At 35.6% G+C, this 18049-nt stretch overlaps 1 protein-coding gene across 4 annotated transcripts in view; it reads right to left on the bottom strand.

Annotated features, from left to right (window-relative positions):
- Window positions 1–1182: 1182 nt before the first annotated feature.
- ASAH2 (N-acylsphingosine amidohydrolase 2) overlaps window positions 1183–18049 on the bottom strand; it is a 79589-nt gene continuing 62722 nt past the window's right edge. For all 4 annotated transcript variants that reach the window (XM_036828872.1, XM_036828870.1, XM_036828873.1 and 1 more), the window contains 3 exons: window positions 6192–6251; window positions 3376–3464; window positions 1183–1407 (listed from right to left, as the gene is read on the bottom strand). In XM_036828872.1, coding sequence (XP_036684767.1) covers window positions 1215–1407; window positions 3376–3464; window positions 6192–6251 — 342 coding nt within the window. In that variant the 3' untranslated portion in view covers window positions 1183–1214. The remainder of the gene's footprint in view (window positions 1408–3375; window positions 3465–6191; window positions 6252–18049) is intronic.

Raw genomic sequence — 18049 nt, 5'->3', positions numbered from 1 at the left:
AGCTGCATGAGCTGCTTGTATATTTGGGGGATTAATCCTTTGTCAGTTGCTTCGTTTGCAAATATTTTCTCCCATTCTGAGGGTTGTCTTTTTGTCTTGTTTATGGTTTCCTTTGCTGTGCAAAAGCTTTTAAGTTTCATTAGGTCCCATTTTTTTATTTTTGTTTTTATTTCCATTTCTCTAGGAGGTGGGTTAAAAAGGATCTTGCTGTGATTTATGTCATAGAGTGTTCTGCCTATGTTTTCCTCTAAGAGTTTTATACTCTCTGGCCTCACATTTAGGTCTTTAATCCATTTTGAGTTTACTTTTGTATATGGTGGTAGGGAGTGTTCTAATTGCATTCCTTTTCCATTTTAGTATCTAAACTAATAGCAAAACTTTGTGGGTTTGGGTTGAATTTGATTAGTGAAACAATCAAAAATCACTTAGCACAAGTCTTGGGAATATGAGACACAATTCAGTGGGATAAGGGCACCTAGGGAAACACAAGGCATGATCAAAATATTACAAGTCTGACTTTATCTTAATTGGGCTCTGAAGGCAATTCCAGAAATGATTTGAACATCAACAAAACTCTGGATCAGCCATATCAACTCCAGGGTGACTGCTTTGAAAAGCTACACTCAGTATAGAAAAACTGGCATGCTAATTTTCTCTAACTGGGCTTATACATTTATGGTCAATGTTTATATAATATTTTTAAAATGTGACTGAGGGGAAAGGTCCTAGCCTTATGCTAATCTTAAATCCATAAAACTTCATTTTCCCATCTGTAAAATGAAGGATCCAACTAGATGACCCCTTTAAACTTTTTAAGTGCTATCATTCCATAATTCTATAAATAAATAGTTTAAACATTGTTCACACGTCTTTAACCACTCTCACTAACATTTCAGAGGTTTCATATTGAGGAGAACTGTTTCTTTAAACAACCACAGGGCCCCAAGGGAAATCATGCTTTAGGTAGCAGACCATGATGTAAAATCTACTAGAGCAAAGGTAAATGGGACACATACACACGTCTCTCTCTCTCACAGACAGACAGACAGACACACACACACACACACACCTGTCCCATTAGCAGTAAACTATCTGTCCCCAAACAAGGACAATTATTGAAGTTATCATAATAGGTTACATTCACATGAAATCGATTATTTAAATCATACAGAGTACAGCTGCTCTTTATCAACTTTTTTATCTTTGTCAACTTTTCACCAAGTAGTTACAATGTCAAAAGTGGAGGGAGTGCTTTCAAACGAAAGTATGACAGCGGGCTTGGGTGAGTTCTGCTTCCGATTGTGTCCAAAGTATCTTATTCTGTAGGTTCCAGGTTGGGCAGTATCTGGAATATGCCATTGTATCGTTGCATTGCTATGACCCAGTAATCCCTTGTGCCAATAGAAACTGTTGGTAGGAAACAAACAAACAAACCCAATTTTACTCTTAAAATGTGTGATTAGAAAAGTGTATGATTATTCATTAAATGAATAGGAAGGGAGTACCTACCATAAGCAAGGCACTATGCTAGATATTGAGAGTATAGCAATGAACAAAACAGAGTAAATACTTCCTAGAAGCGGACCTTTAAGAAACAGCCATTTGTAGAAATATCTTCACTTGTTCTACCTAGCTACCTAAATTCTATCCATCCCAGGTAGCCTCACCTGATATTCAGAACACAGGCCGTCCCCTGCTTTAGAACTGCTATAGCATCCTTTTAGCCCTTGCCATCCTCTGCTTCAACTTGACACTTCTTTTTGCATCTAGATTCATTTGTTCAAAATATATATTTCATTAGCTCATGTGCCAGACTCTGTGCTGGAGGTACTGAGAATACCATAGTGAGTGAGACAGATGTGGTCCAAAGTTTCATGGAGTTTATGTTCTACTAGGGCAAGGATAGGAAGAAAGCAATAAATGAGTAAACCAACAAATAATTTTAAAATTTATAAGTGAAATGAAGCAAGTAAGACAGAGGTAGCCCTAAGGAGATGTCATTTAAACTGAACCCACACATGTCTAGAGGAAGAATATTCTAGGAATAAGGAACAGAGAATGCAAAGTGTCTGAAGCAGGAGCAAACTTGGTACAGCCAAGGAACAGGACACAGGTGAGCAGGATCAGGGCAGAGTGAACTGTGGAAGAGTGACTGAGATGATAGAAACAGATGGAGTCAGATCACGTCAATCCTTGTAGACCATGGCAGGAAGTTCAGCTACTCTTCTAGATACAGCAAGGTACCATGGGCTAACTAACTGATACTCTCAGTTATGTGGAGGGCAAATCCCCCGGGGCAGAGAGGGTGTGCTCAGTGTCCTATGTTTCCTCAGTGACAGGTCCAGTGCTCTCAGTAAGTAGCTGGTGATACTGCAGCTGTTGAACAAGGCTGAAGACTACACATATCCTCCGTGTTGACTGCTATTCCGATTGTGGGCTTTCCAAAACAAATCATCCTTTTTTGTCATCTGTATAACCTTATTTTAACAATAAATATGTATGTATTACTTGTTTAAAGATTACCTATACCCTAGAGTCCTAAAGATCAGAAGAAAAATTATGCCCATATTTTTGAATGGCTATCAAATAGGCCACAACAAGGTCAGATCTCTATTTTCAGGTAACCATGGGAACCAAACCAACATACAAATAATCACTTAGCTTGAATTGATTTGAATTAGACACAAATTGCCAAAAATTTTGCCCATGTCCATGCTACTGTCCTGTGGTATGAAATTTAAAGAGTTAGGAACGGAAACATTTTTTTATTTCAAATATATTTTCAAATCTTCACATTATCTATTCAGCTCAGGGATTTGATAACAAAAAGCACAGAGAGATGTTTCTCTGAGGGAACTCCATAAGCACATTCCTTTCCTCCTTGGGTCAGTAAGAATTAAACACTCAAGCTTCTTGTGTTTTAGTAATTCAAATGAGGAATCATTGACCATATACAAACATGCAATACATGGTAGGTATAGACTCGTTATTTTCCCAGAAGGAATGTTGGGCTCTACAGAGCCATCTCAACACCTTCACCCAGCACCCCTTTCAACCACTTTGCAGGAAGGCTAGCCAGATCTTAGGGATAATGTCTGTGACCGTGGAAAAAGACAAAACTAACAGATGTTTATAAGAATGGAGGTCATAATCTCATTAGCATCTAATCTTACAGAAGCACACACCACATCGTTTTGTAGAAAAAGAGGATCAAAATGAAATCTAATAAATCAACTAAATATGGCCAGAAGGCTCCTTGGGAATTTGGTATCATTAATATCATGTACTGAGCCAGTCTTCCCATTTGTCTTCTCTGCATTACTAACCAACTCGTTTCAGGGCTTGAAAGACAAAATATTCAATAAACGTGCTCACCGAGTCTCCCAGGAGGCATCATTATGCATTATCTGCCATGTTGCTGATGTGGCCTCATATTTCTCCACTGTGAGGAAGGTCTGATGGGTCTGAAATGCAATTAATATAACTGATCAGACACTGCACAGTCACAGAAGAAACCTGTTTGTACATTGTACATACCCCATACTCCCCTTTGTTGACCATTGCTAACCTCCCAATATCTGATATGAACGTGTATTAGAATTTCATCCAAATCCTTAGGTGTTCCTCTTAACATTCTATGCAATGTCTTCAGAATGTTAATTCATCCAGTCTATTAAAAACCACAGCTTTTCTTTAGAAAACTGAATGAAGCATAATTTTAGAGCTGAGAGCAAATTTTGGAAATTAGGGCAAAGAAGAGACGAAATAAAACAAGATTTAGAAAAGGCAGCAAACAGTTTCATGACATGTTTACTGATCTGTATTCCAAGACTTTCTCTATTCACCTCAAGATTTCAGAGGGAAAATGGGAAAATTTCCTCATCTTTTCATCTCCAGGTAAATGAATTATTAGTAAATATACCTGCCTTAGTGAAAGAATTGAAAAGGATGCATAAATCTTCCTACTCCTAGGGTGCTAAAAGCAACCCTTATATTTTGTCATAATGGATTCCTAGAAACCCACATCATAAGCAGATTTTATTTTCCCAGTGGAAAATAAAATTTCCACATTGGTTTATAGTAATTTGTTTTAGGCCAAGAATTCAGCTTCAAATAAAGCATATATTTAAATAACATAATAAATTAAAAGATACAAAGGCCATAAATCTCCAATTTTCCTTAAAAATCTTTAGATTATGGCCCTTAAGGGCAGAACTTGTGTCTAATTTACCTTTATCCATCACAGCCCTGTAACTTACAGGTGTTCAAACAAATGCTGAATGGATCACCTACTTATAGCTGGGCCATGGGATTATTTAAAATTTTTCAATTACTCACCTAATGGATTATATTCAATAAAAAAAAGTTTTCATAACCACAGTGACTTGCAAAGAGAACTGTTCATGGCCATTTAGGGCAGAGTGACACTGGGAAGGCCTTCAATGGAGTAGGAGATAGGGTGGGCCCCAGTGTAAAAATCTAGAGTGCAGATGAGAGAACAAGGCTAGGACGCCGAATGCATGAACTATGTGACCATCCTCTCCCCACCTCCCAACCTTAATCTTTTCCAGATACACAATTAGTTCATACAAGTTACTTAATCTCTCTAAGCCTCAGTTTATTCACCTGTAAAACAGGGATAATAAAACATAACTCATTGGGCAGTAGGGAGGATTAAATTAGATTCATGTGATGATGCATGTAAAACTTTAGCCTCGTACCTGCAAAGAGTAAACATTCAATAAATAGTGGTGAGGAAGTGATGATTACTAATAATAAAGGGTACCAGAAATTGTTTTATGACAAGTCCCAAAACATCCTTAGAAATTAATTCTATTCTCATTATAGTGCTTTAAGCAGTTTAGTCTCCTGCTTCTCCATGGCAATAATGATGATAGTATTTCTCTACCCTAAGGATGTCAGATTACAGCTAATTCTGCAGTCTTGCTACAACACTTTAATATCTTTAGAAAGTAATGTTGTAAACATGTAAATATTCTGGCATGACCTGACTGCCTAGAGAAGTTATTTCAAACAGGTGCATGTTGACTACCCAAGCAGTAGAAAAAATTTCCCCAATATCATATTTGACAATGTCATATTGTCACAATTTTTATCAAAGGAATAACCATATTTTAATAAACAGAAATGGGAAGGCTCATTTGGAAGAAAGGTATTTTGGATTATAAGTGACAGTGGGCTCTGGGAAGAACGGCTCATAGATAAAGTGAATGCATTCTCCACCACAGTAAAAAAAATCTGACCTTGAAATTACTTTCATAAACCCACTTTCTTTTTCCTCTATATATTTCTTTGCTGTTTGAATTTTTACAACTAGAATGTTTCTGGTTATTGCTTGTGTAGTCATATGAACATTCCAAGGAAGTTACAGAGGAGTAAAATTACTTCACTTTATTCATAGATATATTATATATACTTTATCATATATACATATATAAATACATATGACAAAAGCAAAAAACTATGAAATGATATGTAACAAACTGTCAACAGTGATTACCTCTAAAAATGTTTATGAAGAGAGGTATTTTCACATTCTATTTTAAGCACTTCTATACTGTCTGTTTTTACATGGGATCTGTATTTCTTGTGTCATTTTTCAAGATTAATAAATAAATACCATATTAGTGCCAGTAGCAAAAACTAGGGAAATGGCCAATGCAAGAAAAAGTAAAGTGCATGGGCCAGGGCTCCAAGCCAGTAGAGCGTCCACCCAGGGATCCTTGATCATTCCACAACAGTAGAGGCAAGACCAGAATCAGGAGTGCAGGAGAAGAGGAGAGGAGCCAAAGAGGGGTAAGAAGGAAACAAAGATACATGTCACACTGACCCTAGGATTATTTTACCAAATTCAATAGAGTTTTAAAATTGGAATATGTAAATAAGAGCTGTATTCAAATCTACATCATCTCAAGAGACAATGCCATTCTCTATGCATTGTGCTATATGTGATCCTAAGTAGAACCAGTTAAATATTTCCTGTGGGCTTTTTTCCCAGACTCAACTCTACGTTAACTGTTCCCACTGAAAATTTTCTCACACCTACAAAATAAGATGAAAAGCAAGTTGGAACATTTTACCTTTATTTTGTTAAGCTCCATAGGGATACTTAAGTAAATGAAAGGCTAAAAAGTGGACTTAAGTTTGTAAAAAGAATCATTGATGCTTACCCGGTTTTCTGCTGAATTCTTTGGGTTAGCACCTACAAATGTAACTTCAACAACTTCTCCCTGAAAATAAAAACTCATTTTATGACTTCTAATAAAAGTATTTTTTGCCATGCTCATATTTGTGCCATTATTTATGAAATGTTTCTAGGAGTTTGGGAACCTATAGAGATTGTATTCTATTTAATCAAGTGAGTTGTCTTCTGAGAATATTAGAGAAAATACACTTGTAACAATGGATACAGGAATTTGGGGGCAACAAATTACTTCAGAATTTTGGGCCAATGAATTTGCTTTTGGTAGATTCAGATATAGATGAAGATATAGAGCTATAGTTCAAATTAGTGACAGCACATTAAAATGGCTTCTTCAGCCTTAGATATCTTCTTATATCTCCCTCTCATACACATCCAGGAAATGGACTGAATTAAATAAGGAAAGCCAAAACTTTCCATGGATGACTTATACTTTTTTGTTGTTGTTGTTTTTATTTTTTTTTTTTTATACAGAGGGTTCTTATTAGTCATCCATTTCATATACATCAGTGTATACATGTCAATCCCAATCTCTCAATTCATCACACCACCACCTGCCCCCAGCCCTGCCACTTTCCCCCCTTGGTGTCCATACGTTTGTTCTCTACATCTGTGTCTCAATTTCTGCCCTGCAAACCAGTTCATCTGTACCATTTTTCTAGATTCCACATATATGTGTTAATATACAATATTTGTTTTTCTCTTTCTGACTTACCTCCTTCACTCTGTATGACAGTCTCTATATGCATCCATGTCTCTACAAATGACCCAATTTCGTCCCTTTTCATGGCTGAGTAATACTCCACTGTATGTATGTACCACATCTCCTTCATCCATTCGTCTGTCGATGGGCATTTAGGTTGCTTCCATGACCTGGCTATTGTAAATAGTGCTGCAATGAACATTGGGGTGCATGTGTCTTTTTGAATTATAGTTTTCTCTGGGTATATGCCCAGTAGTGAGATTGCTGGGTCATATGGTAATTCTATTTTTAGTTTTTTAAGGAACCTCCATACTGTTCTCCATAGTGGCTGTATCAATTTGCACTCCCACCAACAGTGCAAGCGGGTTCCCTTTTCTCCACGCCCTCTCCAGCATTTGTTGTTTGTAGATTTTCTGATGATGCCCATTCTAACTGGTGTGAGGTGATAACTCACTGTAGTTTTGATTTGCATTTCTCTAATAATTAGTGAGGTTGAGCAGCTTTTCATGTGCTTTTTGGCCATCTGTATGTCTTCTTTGGAGAAATGTCTATTTAGGTCTTCTGCTCATTTTTGGATTGGGTTCTTGTTTTTTTTTAATATTGAGCTGCATGAACTGTTTATATATTTTGGAGATTAATCCTTTATCCGTTGATTCGTTGGCAAATATTTTCTCCCATTCTGAGGGTTGTCTTTTCGTCTTGTTTATGGTTTCCTTTGTTGTGCAAAAGCTTTGAAGTTTCATTAGGTCCCATTTGTTTATTTTTGTTTTTATTTCCATTACTCTAGGAGGTGGGTCAAAAAAGATCTTGCTGCAATTTATGTCAAAGAGTGTTCTGCCTATGTTTTCCTCTAAGAGTTTGATAGTGTCCGGTCTTACATTTAGGTCTCTAATCCATTTTGAGTTTATTTTTGTGTATGGTGTTAGGGAGTATTCTAACTTCATTCTTTTACATGTAGCTGTCCAGTTTTCCCAGCACCACTTACTGAAGAGACTGTCTTTTCTCCATTGTATATCCTTGCCTCCTTTGTCATAGATTAGTTGACCATAGGTGCGTGGGTTTATCTCTGGGCTTTCTATCCTCTTCCACTGATCTATATTTCTGTTTTTGTGCCAGTACCATATTGTCTTGATTACTGTAGCTTTGTAGTATAGTCTGAAGTCAGGGAGTCTGATTCCTCCAGCTCCGTTTTTTTCCCTCATGACTGCTTTGACTATTCAGGGTCTTTTGTGCCTCCATACAAATTTTAAGACTTTTTGTTCTAGTTCTGTAAAAAATGCCATTGGTAATTTGATAGGGATTGCATTGAATCTGTAGATTGCTTTGGGTAGTAGAGTCATTTTCACAGTATTGATTCTTCCAATCCAAGAACATGGTATATCTCTCCATCTGTTGGTATCATCTCTAATTTCTTTCATCAGTGTCTTATAGTTTTCTGCATACAGGTCTTTTGTCCCCCTAGGTAGGTTTATTCCTAGGTATATTATTCTTTTTGTTGCAGTGGTAAATGGGAGTGTTTCCTTAATTTCTCTTCCAGATTTTTCATCATTAGTGTATAGGAATGCAAGAGATTTCTGTGCATTAATTTTGTATCCTGCAACTTTACCAAATTCATTGATTAGCTCTAGTAGTTTTCTGGTGGCATCTTTAGGATTCTCTACGTATAGTATCATGTCATCTGCAAACAGTGACAGTTTTACTTCTTCTTTTCCAATTTGTATTCCTTTTATTTCTTTTTCTTCTCTCATTGCCGTGGCTAGGGCTTCCAACACTATGTTGAATAATAGTGGTGAGAGTGGACATCCTTGTCTTGTTCCTGATCTTAGAGGAAATGCTTTCAGTTTTTCACCATTGAGAATGATGTTTGCTGTGGGTTTGTCGTATATGGCCTTTATTATGTTGAGGTGGTTCTCTCTATGCCTACTTTCTGTAGAGTTTTTGTCATAAATGGGTGTTGAATTTTGTCAAAAGCTTTTTCAGCATCTACTGAGATGATCATATGGTTTTTCTTCTTCAATTTGTTAATATGGTGTATCACATTGATTGATTTGCATATATTGAAGAATCCTTGCATCCCTGGGATAAATCCCACTTGATCATGGTGTATGATCCTTTTAATGTGTTGTTGGATTCTGTTTGCTAGTATTTTGTTGAGGATTTTTGCATCTATATTCATGAGTGATATCGGTCTGTAATTTCGTTTTTTTATAGTATCTTTGTCTGGTTTTGATATCAGGGTGATGTTGGCCTCATAGAATGAGTTTGGGAGTGTTCCTTCCTCTGCAGTTTTTTGGAGGAGTTTGAGGAGGATGGGTGTTAGCTATTGTCTAAATGTTTGATAGAATTCACCTGTGAAGCCATCTGGTCCTGGACTTTGGTTTGTTGGAAGATTTTTAATCATAGTTTCAATTTCATTACTTGTGACTGTTCTGTTCATATTTTCTATTTCTTCCTGGTTCAGTCTTGGAAGGTTATACCTTTGTAAGAATTTGTCCATTTCCTCCAGGTTGTCTATTTTATTGGCATAGAGTTGCTCGTAGTAGTCTCTTAGGATGCTTTGTATTTCTGAGGTGTCTGTTGTAACTTCTCCTTTTTCATTTCTAATTTTATTGATTTCAGTCCTCTCCCTCTTTTTCTTGATGAGTCTGGCTAATGGTTTATCAATTTTGTTTATCTTCTCAAAGAACCAGCTTTTAGTTTAATTGATCTTTGCTATTGTTTTCTTTGTTTCTATTTCATTTATTTCTGCTCTGATCTTTATGATTTCTTTCCTTCTGCTAACTCTGGGTTTTGTTTGTTCTTCTTTCTCTAATTGCTTTAGGTGTAAGGTTAGATGGTTTATTTGAGATTTTTCTTGTTTCTTGAAGTAGGCTTGTATAGCTATAAACTTCCCTCTTAGAACGGCTTTTGCTGCATCTCACAGGTTTTGGATCGCCGTGTTTTCATTGTCATTTGTCTCTAGTATTTTTTGATTTCCTCTTTGATTTCTTCAGTGATTTCTTGGTTATTTAGTAACGTATTGTTTAGCCTCCATGTGTTTGTGTTTTTTATGTTTTTTTCCTGTAATTGATTTCTAATCTCATAGTATTGTGGTCAGAAAAGATGCTTGATATGATTTCAATTTTCTTAAATTTACTGAGGCTTGATTTGTGACCCAAGATGTGATCTATCCTGGAGAGTGTTCTGTGTACACTTGAGAAGAAAGTGTAATCTGCTGTTTATGGATGGAATGTCCTATAAATATCAATTAAATCTATCTGGTCTATTGTGTCATTTAAAGCTTGTGTTTCCTTATTTATTTTCATTTTGGATGATCTGTCCATTGGTGTAAGTGAGGTGTTAAAGTCCCCCACTAATATTGTGTTACTGTCGATTTCCTCTTTTATAGCTGTTAGCAGTTGCCTTATGTATTGAGGTGTTCCTATGTTGGGTGCATATATATTTATAATTGCTATATCTCCTTCTTGGATTGATCCCTTGATCATTATGTAGTGTCCTTCCTTGTCTCTTGTAACATTCTTTATTTTAAAATCTATCTTATCTGATATGAGTATTGCTACTCCAGCTTTCTTTTGATTTCCATTTGTATGGAATATCTTTTTCCACCCCCTCACTTTCAGTCTGAATGTGTCCCTAGGTCTGAAGTGGGTCTCTTGTAGACAGCATATATATGGGTCTTGTTTTTGTATCCATTCAGCGAGCCTGTGTCTTTTGGTTGAAGCATTTAATCCATTCACTTTTAGGGTAATTATCGATATGTATGTTCCTATGACCATTTTCTTAATTGTTTTGGTTTTGTTTTTGTAGGTCATTGTCTTCTCTTGTGTTTCCCACTTAGAGAAGTTCCTTTAGCATTTGTTGTAGAGCTGGTTTAGTGGTGCTGAATTCTCTTAGCTTTTGCTTGTCTGTAAAGCTTTTGATTTCTCCATTGAATCTGAATGAGATCCTTGCTGGGTAGAGTAATCTTGGTTGTAGGTTCTTTCCTTTCATCACTTTAAGTATACCATGCCACTCCCTTCTGACTTGTAGAGTTTCTGCTGAGAAATCAGCTGTTAATCTTATGGGAGTTCCCTTGTATGTTATTTGTCATTTTGCCCTTGCTGCTTTCAGTAATTTTTCTTTGTCTTTAATTTTTGCCAATTTGATTACTATGTGTCTCGGCATGTTTCTCCTTGGGTTTATCCTGTATGGGACACTCTGGGCTTCCTGGACTTGGGTGGCTATTTCCTTTCCCATGTTAGGGAAGTTTTCGACTATAATCTCTTCAAATATTTTCTCTGGTCCTTTCTCTCTCTCTTCTCCTTTGGGACCCCTATAATGTGAATGTTGTTGCGTTTAATGTTGTCCCAGAGGTCTCTTAGGCTGTCTTCATTTCTTTTCATTCTTTTTTCTTTATTCTGTTCCGCAACAGTGAATTCCACTATTCTGTCTTCCAGGTCACTTATCCGTTCTTCTGCCTCAGTTATTCTGCTATTGATTCCTTCTAGTGTAGTTTTCATTTCAGTTATTGTATTGTTCATCTCTGTTTGTTTGTTCTTTAATTCTTCTAGGTCTTTGTTAAACATTTCTTGCATCTTCTCGATATTTGCCTCCATTCTTTTTCCAAGGTCCTGGATCATCTTCACTATCATTATTCTGAATTCTTTTTCTGGAAGGTTTCCTATCTCCACTTCATTTAGTTGTTTTTCTGGGGTTTTATCTTGTTCTTTCATCTGGTACATAGCCCTCTGCCTTTTCATCTTGTATATCTTTCTGTGAATGTGGTTTTTTCAGATGACTTATACTTGCACATACACTTACATATAAAAGATACAAGATGGATTGACAAGGTGTGTATTTAACTTTTCACCTGACATAACTAAAAAAACTGGACAAATATGTATTAAAGAATGGTTTTAAAGACATTAGGCATGAAAACAGTGATCCTTGAGTGACAGAAAATGAAAAAGATGAGCCCTACAATTGCCTCAGTTTTATGCCTTCAGAGAGTTTACAGGCCATAGCACAAGGAGGTAGAATCAAGCAACGCTAGGCAGTCTATGTAAGTTAAGGAATAGATGTGGGAGTCCAAGAAGACCAAGTGGTCTTGAGTTCACAGGGTAGAGTAACAGAGAAAAGAGAGGACCATAGAGAGGAGATGTACACCGAGAGAGAACTCTGGAGATTTGCAGAAGGATCCCTTCAACTCTGCATGCATGTAAGGAAAGTACCTGAACCTAGGAAAATAATCTTTTAAAAGAATTAGAGAGAAAATCCCAGGCTCATAGAGAACTGTGAAAAGTTCCTGTTCCCACCAGCCAGAATGGGAAAACTCATAATTCAAAAGAATTCTACCTTAAGCGCATGGTAGAGAGATTTTCCCTAGAATAAAAGCAGCTCTGCCTAAAAACTTACAAAGACCCATCCAAATCAAACTCTTCCCAAATAATTCAATAACACCCTAAAACAAAGTTCAAAAATATTTACAGGAATAGGAGAACATCTAAAACCTAACAAGATAAAAATTCACAATGTCTGACATCTAAATTGTCAAGCATACAAAGGAAAGAAAAGCACTTCTCATAATGAGAAAACTCTCAATCAAAACTGACCCATAAATGAATTAGATGATAGAATTAGTAGACAAGGACACTAAAACAGTTCTTATAACTATTCTGTGTGTTCAAAAATCTAGCAGAAAGAATGAACATGTTAAGTAGACATGTGGAAGATTTTTATTTAAATTGACCTAATCCAAACCCCTAGAGATGAAAACTATAGTATCTATAAAGAAAATACACTAGATAGAATTATCAAATTAAACATTGCAGAAGAAAAGATTACTGAATTTGAAGACACAGCAATAAAAACTATACAGAATTAAAAAGGGGAAAAGACTGAAAAAAAACGAACAGAGCAGCAGTGAGCTGTGGAACAACTTCAAGCCGCCTAATATACAGGTAATCGGAGTTCCCAAAGGATAGAAGAGAGGAAGAAATTCAGAAAAAAATAATGAATAAATAATAGCCAAAATTTTCCAAATTTGCTGAAAACTATAAGCCCACAAGTCCAAGAAGCTCAATGAACCCCAAGCACAAGAAGCGTAAAAAAAGTGACACCAAGGATCCTTAAAATCAAATTGCTGGAAGCTAGAAATAAAAAGAAAAAAATTCTAAAACCAAGAGGAAAAAAAAGACACATTACACAGAGTAGAACATACATAAGGATGACGGCAGCTTTTTTTTCCACTGAAAACAATGCAAACCAGAATACAGTAGAACAAAATCTTAAGGTCTTAAAAGAAAAAACTGCTAACCAAGAATTCCATAAACAGTAAAAATATTCTTAAAAATGAAAGTAGAATAAAGACATTTTCAAAATATAAAAGAAGAAAGAAAAATGTTAAAAGATGTCCTTCAAGCAAACAGAAAATGACACTAAATGGAAATTTGGATCTACAAAAAGAAATGAAGGGTCAGTTGTTAATGTGTGAGTTAATATAATATTTTTCTCATATTATTTAAGTCTCTTTAAAAATAATCCACTGTTTAAAAATAAGAACAATCTATGATGGAGTTGATAAATTATATAAAAGTAAAATATATGACAATAACACAAAGACCAGGAAAAGATCAATGGAATAACACCACTGGCCAGAATGATCAAGAGAAAAAAATCAAACAGAAGGCTCAAATTAACAGTACCAGGAATAAAACAGGGGACATCAATACAGATTCTATAGATATGTAAAAGATAATAAGGAAAAATTGGCAATGACTTTACACTTGCAAATTCAAATAACTTAGATGAAATGAAATGGACAAATTCCTTGAGATATAGAAACTACTAAAGATCATTCAAGAAGAAGTAAATGGCCTTAATAGTGAAAATTTACCAAACTGTACACTTTAAATATGTAGTTTATTGTATGTTAATAATACATCAATAAAAATATTTTTTTAAATAACAAACTAAGAAACAAATAAGTCTTCACATGACTTACTATGGCACACAAGACCTTTTACAGGTAATTTCCCACCTGCTGCTCCACCTTAGGCCCTCTATAATCCATATACCTAGAGGTGGTATGTCTTGACAGGCTCTGTGAACTCCTACTCATCCTCCAAGACCTAGCCCAGATTAAAAACATTTTTTAATAAAAACGGCCCATGGATTCATAATCAATGATGACCATCTAAACAGAGATGTGCTGTTCAATTATTTACTTTACGGTTAACTCCCCTGAATAACTAGCATTAATTTATTTTTTCTAATTTTCTTCATTTTCACCAGTGAGATTATCAAATTAGCCAGTCTCACCAATGGTTAGCAAAATGTTTCAACAACAATTAGAATTTTCTGCAAAAATCAGTATATTCTTTATATAGAGCAATCAGCCCTGCAGCCAATATCATGGTTCACTTAAAAAAATAAAATTTGTATCCAGTTAGCCAAATTTTCCTAATCCTTAAAAGCGTTCTTTTCCTTGATTTTTCTTCTTACCATCACAATTTCCTGTTTAGTCACACTCACCTTAACTATGAGAGACAACCCCACTACAAATATAATGTGCCAATTCAAACAGTAGTGGTATAGAACAGATGTTTCTGACATGAAAGAGTGAGGAGGTCAGTAGGTCCTCTCCCTAAAAAGCAACTATATATATAGACAAAACTGTCAAAAATAACCATTTTTAAATTTTATTTTACCTCTTGAAATACAGTTGATTTACAATGTCATGTTAGTTTCTGGTGTACAGTGATTCAGTTATATATTTTTTTCATATTCTTTTCCATTATAGGTTATTATAGCTTATTACAAGATATTGAATATAGTTCCCTGTGCAACAGTAGGACCCTGCTGTTTATCTATTTTCTATATAGTAGTTTGTATCTGCTAATCACAAACTCCTAATTTATTCCCTCCCCACTTTCCCCTTTAGTAACCAAAAGTTTATTTTCTATATCTCTATGTTTCTCTTTTGTAAATAAGTTCATTTGTATCATATTTTAGATTCCACATATCAGTGATAGCATATGATATTTGTCTTTCTCTGTCTGACTTACTTCACTTAGTATGATAATCTCTAGGTCCATCCACATTGCTGCAAATGGTATTGTTTTGTTCTTTTTTATGGCTGAGTAGTAGCTATTGTATATTATATAATACCACATCTTCTTTATTCATTCATCTGTCAATGGACATTTAGTTTGCCTCCATTCCATATCTTGGCTATTGTAAATAGTGCTGCTATGAACACTGGGGTGCCTATATCTTTTTAAATTAGAGTTTTCTCTGGATATATGTCCAGGAGTGGGATTGCTGGATCATATGTAACTCTAAAAATAACCATTTTAGCACTTCAATTATCAACCAAAAGCTGAGAAATGTTTGTTCATTAAAACTACTTAACTTAGTGGTAAGCACAGTGCAAGTTTTTGGTGTTCTTACCAGGGTTGCTCTCATCCTCTGTAGTACTATATTTCAACCAGAGCGGGGAAGGCCATAAAATCAACAGCTTTTCTGCTGCTGCCAGAGGAACTTACTTAATTTGGAACATAGCCATTTAAAGTGGTGATCTCAGTGGAAGGCAAACATTGAGGGATAGTGGCTAGACTGGTAACTGGTGATTTAATAGTTTGCAGGGAAGTAAGATAACTGTCATGGTTTTAATAAGCTCTTATCCTATCCTGGACTAACCAGAAGCTATGATCATACACAGAGAACAGAGCAGGCCCAAACCACTCATATATCCCTGGCTAATGTCTGGATGTATGTGCAGAGGAGATATAAGAGACCCCAGTGGAAATTAAAATTTGGGGAAAACTGAAAATGGTCTGAAGTTTGAATGCATACCCTAGCTCACACAATTCTATCAGCAGATATTGAAATTCTTACTCCTTGAGCCACCTAAATACAAACTCTGACCAATATTCAGCTGAACATTAAGTTCTGTAATCACAGAAGCAACACTTGAGAGTGAGACTTAAAATCAAGTATAAAAATCTGAGCAAAGATATAGTAGCCATACATTGTAAGAGAGACAGACTTTACTAATTAGCCCAGTCAAGTTTTAAATGAGCAAACAAATAAACAAAAATAACAACTCTGGGGTGGGGAGGTGAAGCTAGAATCCAGAGTTGCTACAATATATCAACAAGCAGTATTCAAACAACAACAACAACAAAATGAGATGTGCATACAAGAAAGTATCACCCATACTAAGGGGAAAAAAGGAACAATCAAAACTGCCTCTCTGTGTCCCCAGATATTAGATTTAGCAAAGACTTCAAAGGAGTTGTTATTAAAATGTTCTAAGAACCAATATAAATCAGGTTTAAAGAACTAAAGGAAAGTACAATGATAATGATTTAACAAATAGAGACACAGTAAAGAGAATTTTCTGGAGTTGAAAATCACAACAACTGAAATGAAAAATTCACTAGAGGGATTTCACAGCAAATGTGAGATGACAGAAGAAAGAATAAGTGAACTAGAATTTATCAATATAAATTATCCTATATGAAGAATAGAGAGGGAAAGAAAGATTGAAGTAAAATTAACAGAGGCTCAGAAGCATGTGGGACAACACCGAGTATATTGATATTCACAAAACAGAAGTTCCAAAACTAGAAGAAGGAGAGAAAGGAACAAAAAATTTTTTGAAGAAATAATGGCTGAAAACTTCCCAGATTTGATGAATGTTGCCTTATAGATCCAAGGAACTCAACAAATTCCAAGTAGGATAATCACAAAGTGATTCACATTTAGATATATTGTAGCAAACTAGTGGTAGACATAGACAAAAAGAAAATTTTGAAAGCAGCAAGAGAAAAGTGATTCATTTCTTACAGGGAGATTACAATAAAATTAACAATTGACTTTTCATTAGAGAGTGAAGTACAGAAAGTAACAGGATAACATATTCAACGTAATAAAAGAAAAAATTTTTTCAATCAAGAATGCAGCAAAACCATTCTTCAAAGATAAGATAAATCCATTCCAGATAAACAAAGCCTGAGAGAATTTGTTGTTAGTATAACTGTCTTACAAGAAATACTAAAGGAAGTCCTTCCAGCTGAAAGAAAATGATGCTAGATGATAATACAAATTCTTAAAAAGAAATAAAGAGTACCAGAACTGGTAAATATGTAGGTAAATAAAAATTTTCTATAAATATACTTTTTCATAGATTTTCTTAATGTCTTTAAATGACATAAGATTTTATAAAACAATAATTATAACACTGTATTATTACATTTACATGTAGATATAATATGTGACAATATCACCAAAGATGGGAAAGGGAAAAAAGATATTTGGGAAGAATCTTTTTGTATTTTTTTAGAATTAAGTTAGTATTATATTAAAGTAGGTTGTGATTAGTTAAGATGCATATTATAGCTCTGTGACATGAGATATAAATATATATATATATTTGGTCTCTGCCCCCATTTCCTGGCACACAGCTCGTAAAACCCTTGGAATCTCTGCTAACGTGTATTTTGTATGCTATTAAGATGACTGGTGGCTGTGGACTTCTGCATAACCTCAGAATGGGGGCAAACAAACCCTGTGATTGGAGGGTTAGAACTTTCAACTCCAACCCCCTAATCTCCAGGGAAGGGAAAAGAGCTGGAGGTTGAGTTAACTGCCGATGGCCAATGATTTAGTCAATCATGCCTACATAATGAAGCCTCCACAAAAATCCCTAAAGTATGCGGTTTGGAGAGCTTCCAGGCTGGTGAATATGTGGAGACTCTGGGAAGGTGGCATGGCTGGAGAAGCTCTGCATTCTTTCCCCCATACCTTGCCCTATGCATCTCTCCATTGGTTGTTCCTGAGTTGTATCCTTTTATAATAAACCAGGAATCTAGTAAGTAAACTATTTTCCTAAGTTCTGTGAGCTATTCTAGCAAGTCATTAAACCTGAAGAGGAGGTCATGGAATCTCCAATTTATAGCCAGGCTGTTAGAAGCACAGGTTTTGTGCACAACTTGGATTTGCCACTGGTGTCTGAAATATGTGTGTATGGGGAGCGGGAGGTGAGGGGGAGGGTGCAGTCTAGTGGGACTGAGCCCTTAACCTGTGGGATCTGTGCCAACCCCAAGTAAATACCATCAGAATTGAATTGAATTGTAGGA

This window comes from Balaenoptera musculus, chromosome 16 (genome assembly GCF_009873245.2).
Source record: "Balaenoptera musculus isolate JJ_BM4_2016_0621 chromosome 16, mBalMus1.pri.v3, whole genome shotgun sequence".
Taxonomy (NCBI): Eukaryota; Metazoa; Chordata; class Mammalia; order Artiodactyla; family Balaenopteridae; genus Balaenoptera; species Balaenoptera musculus.
This window is presented reverse-complemented; position numbering and strand designations above follow the sequence as displayed.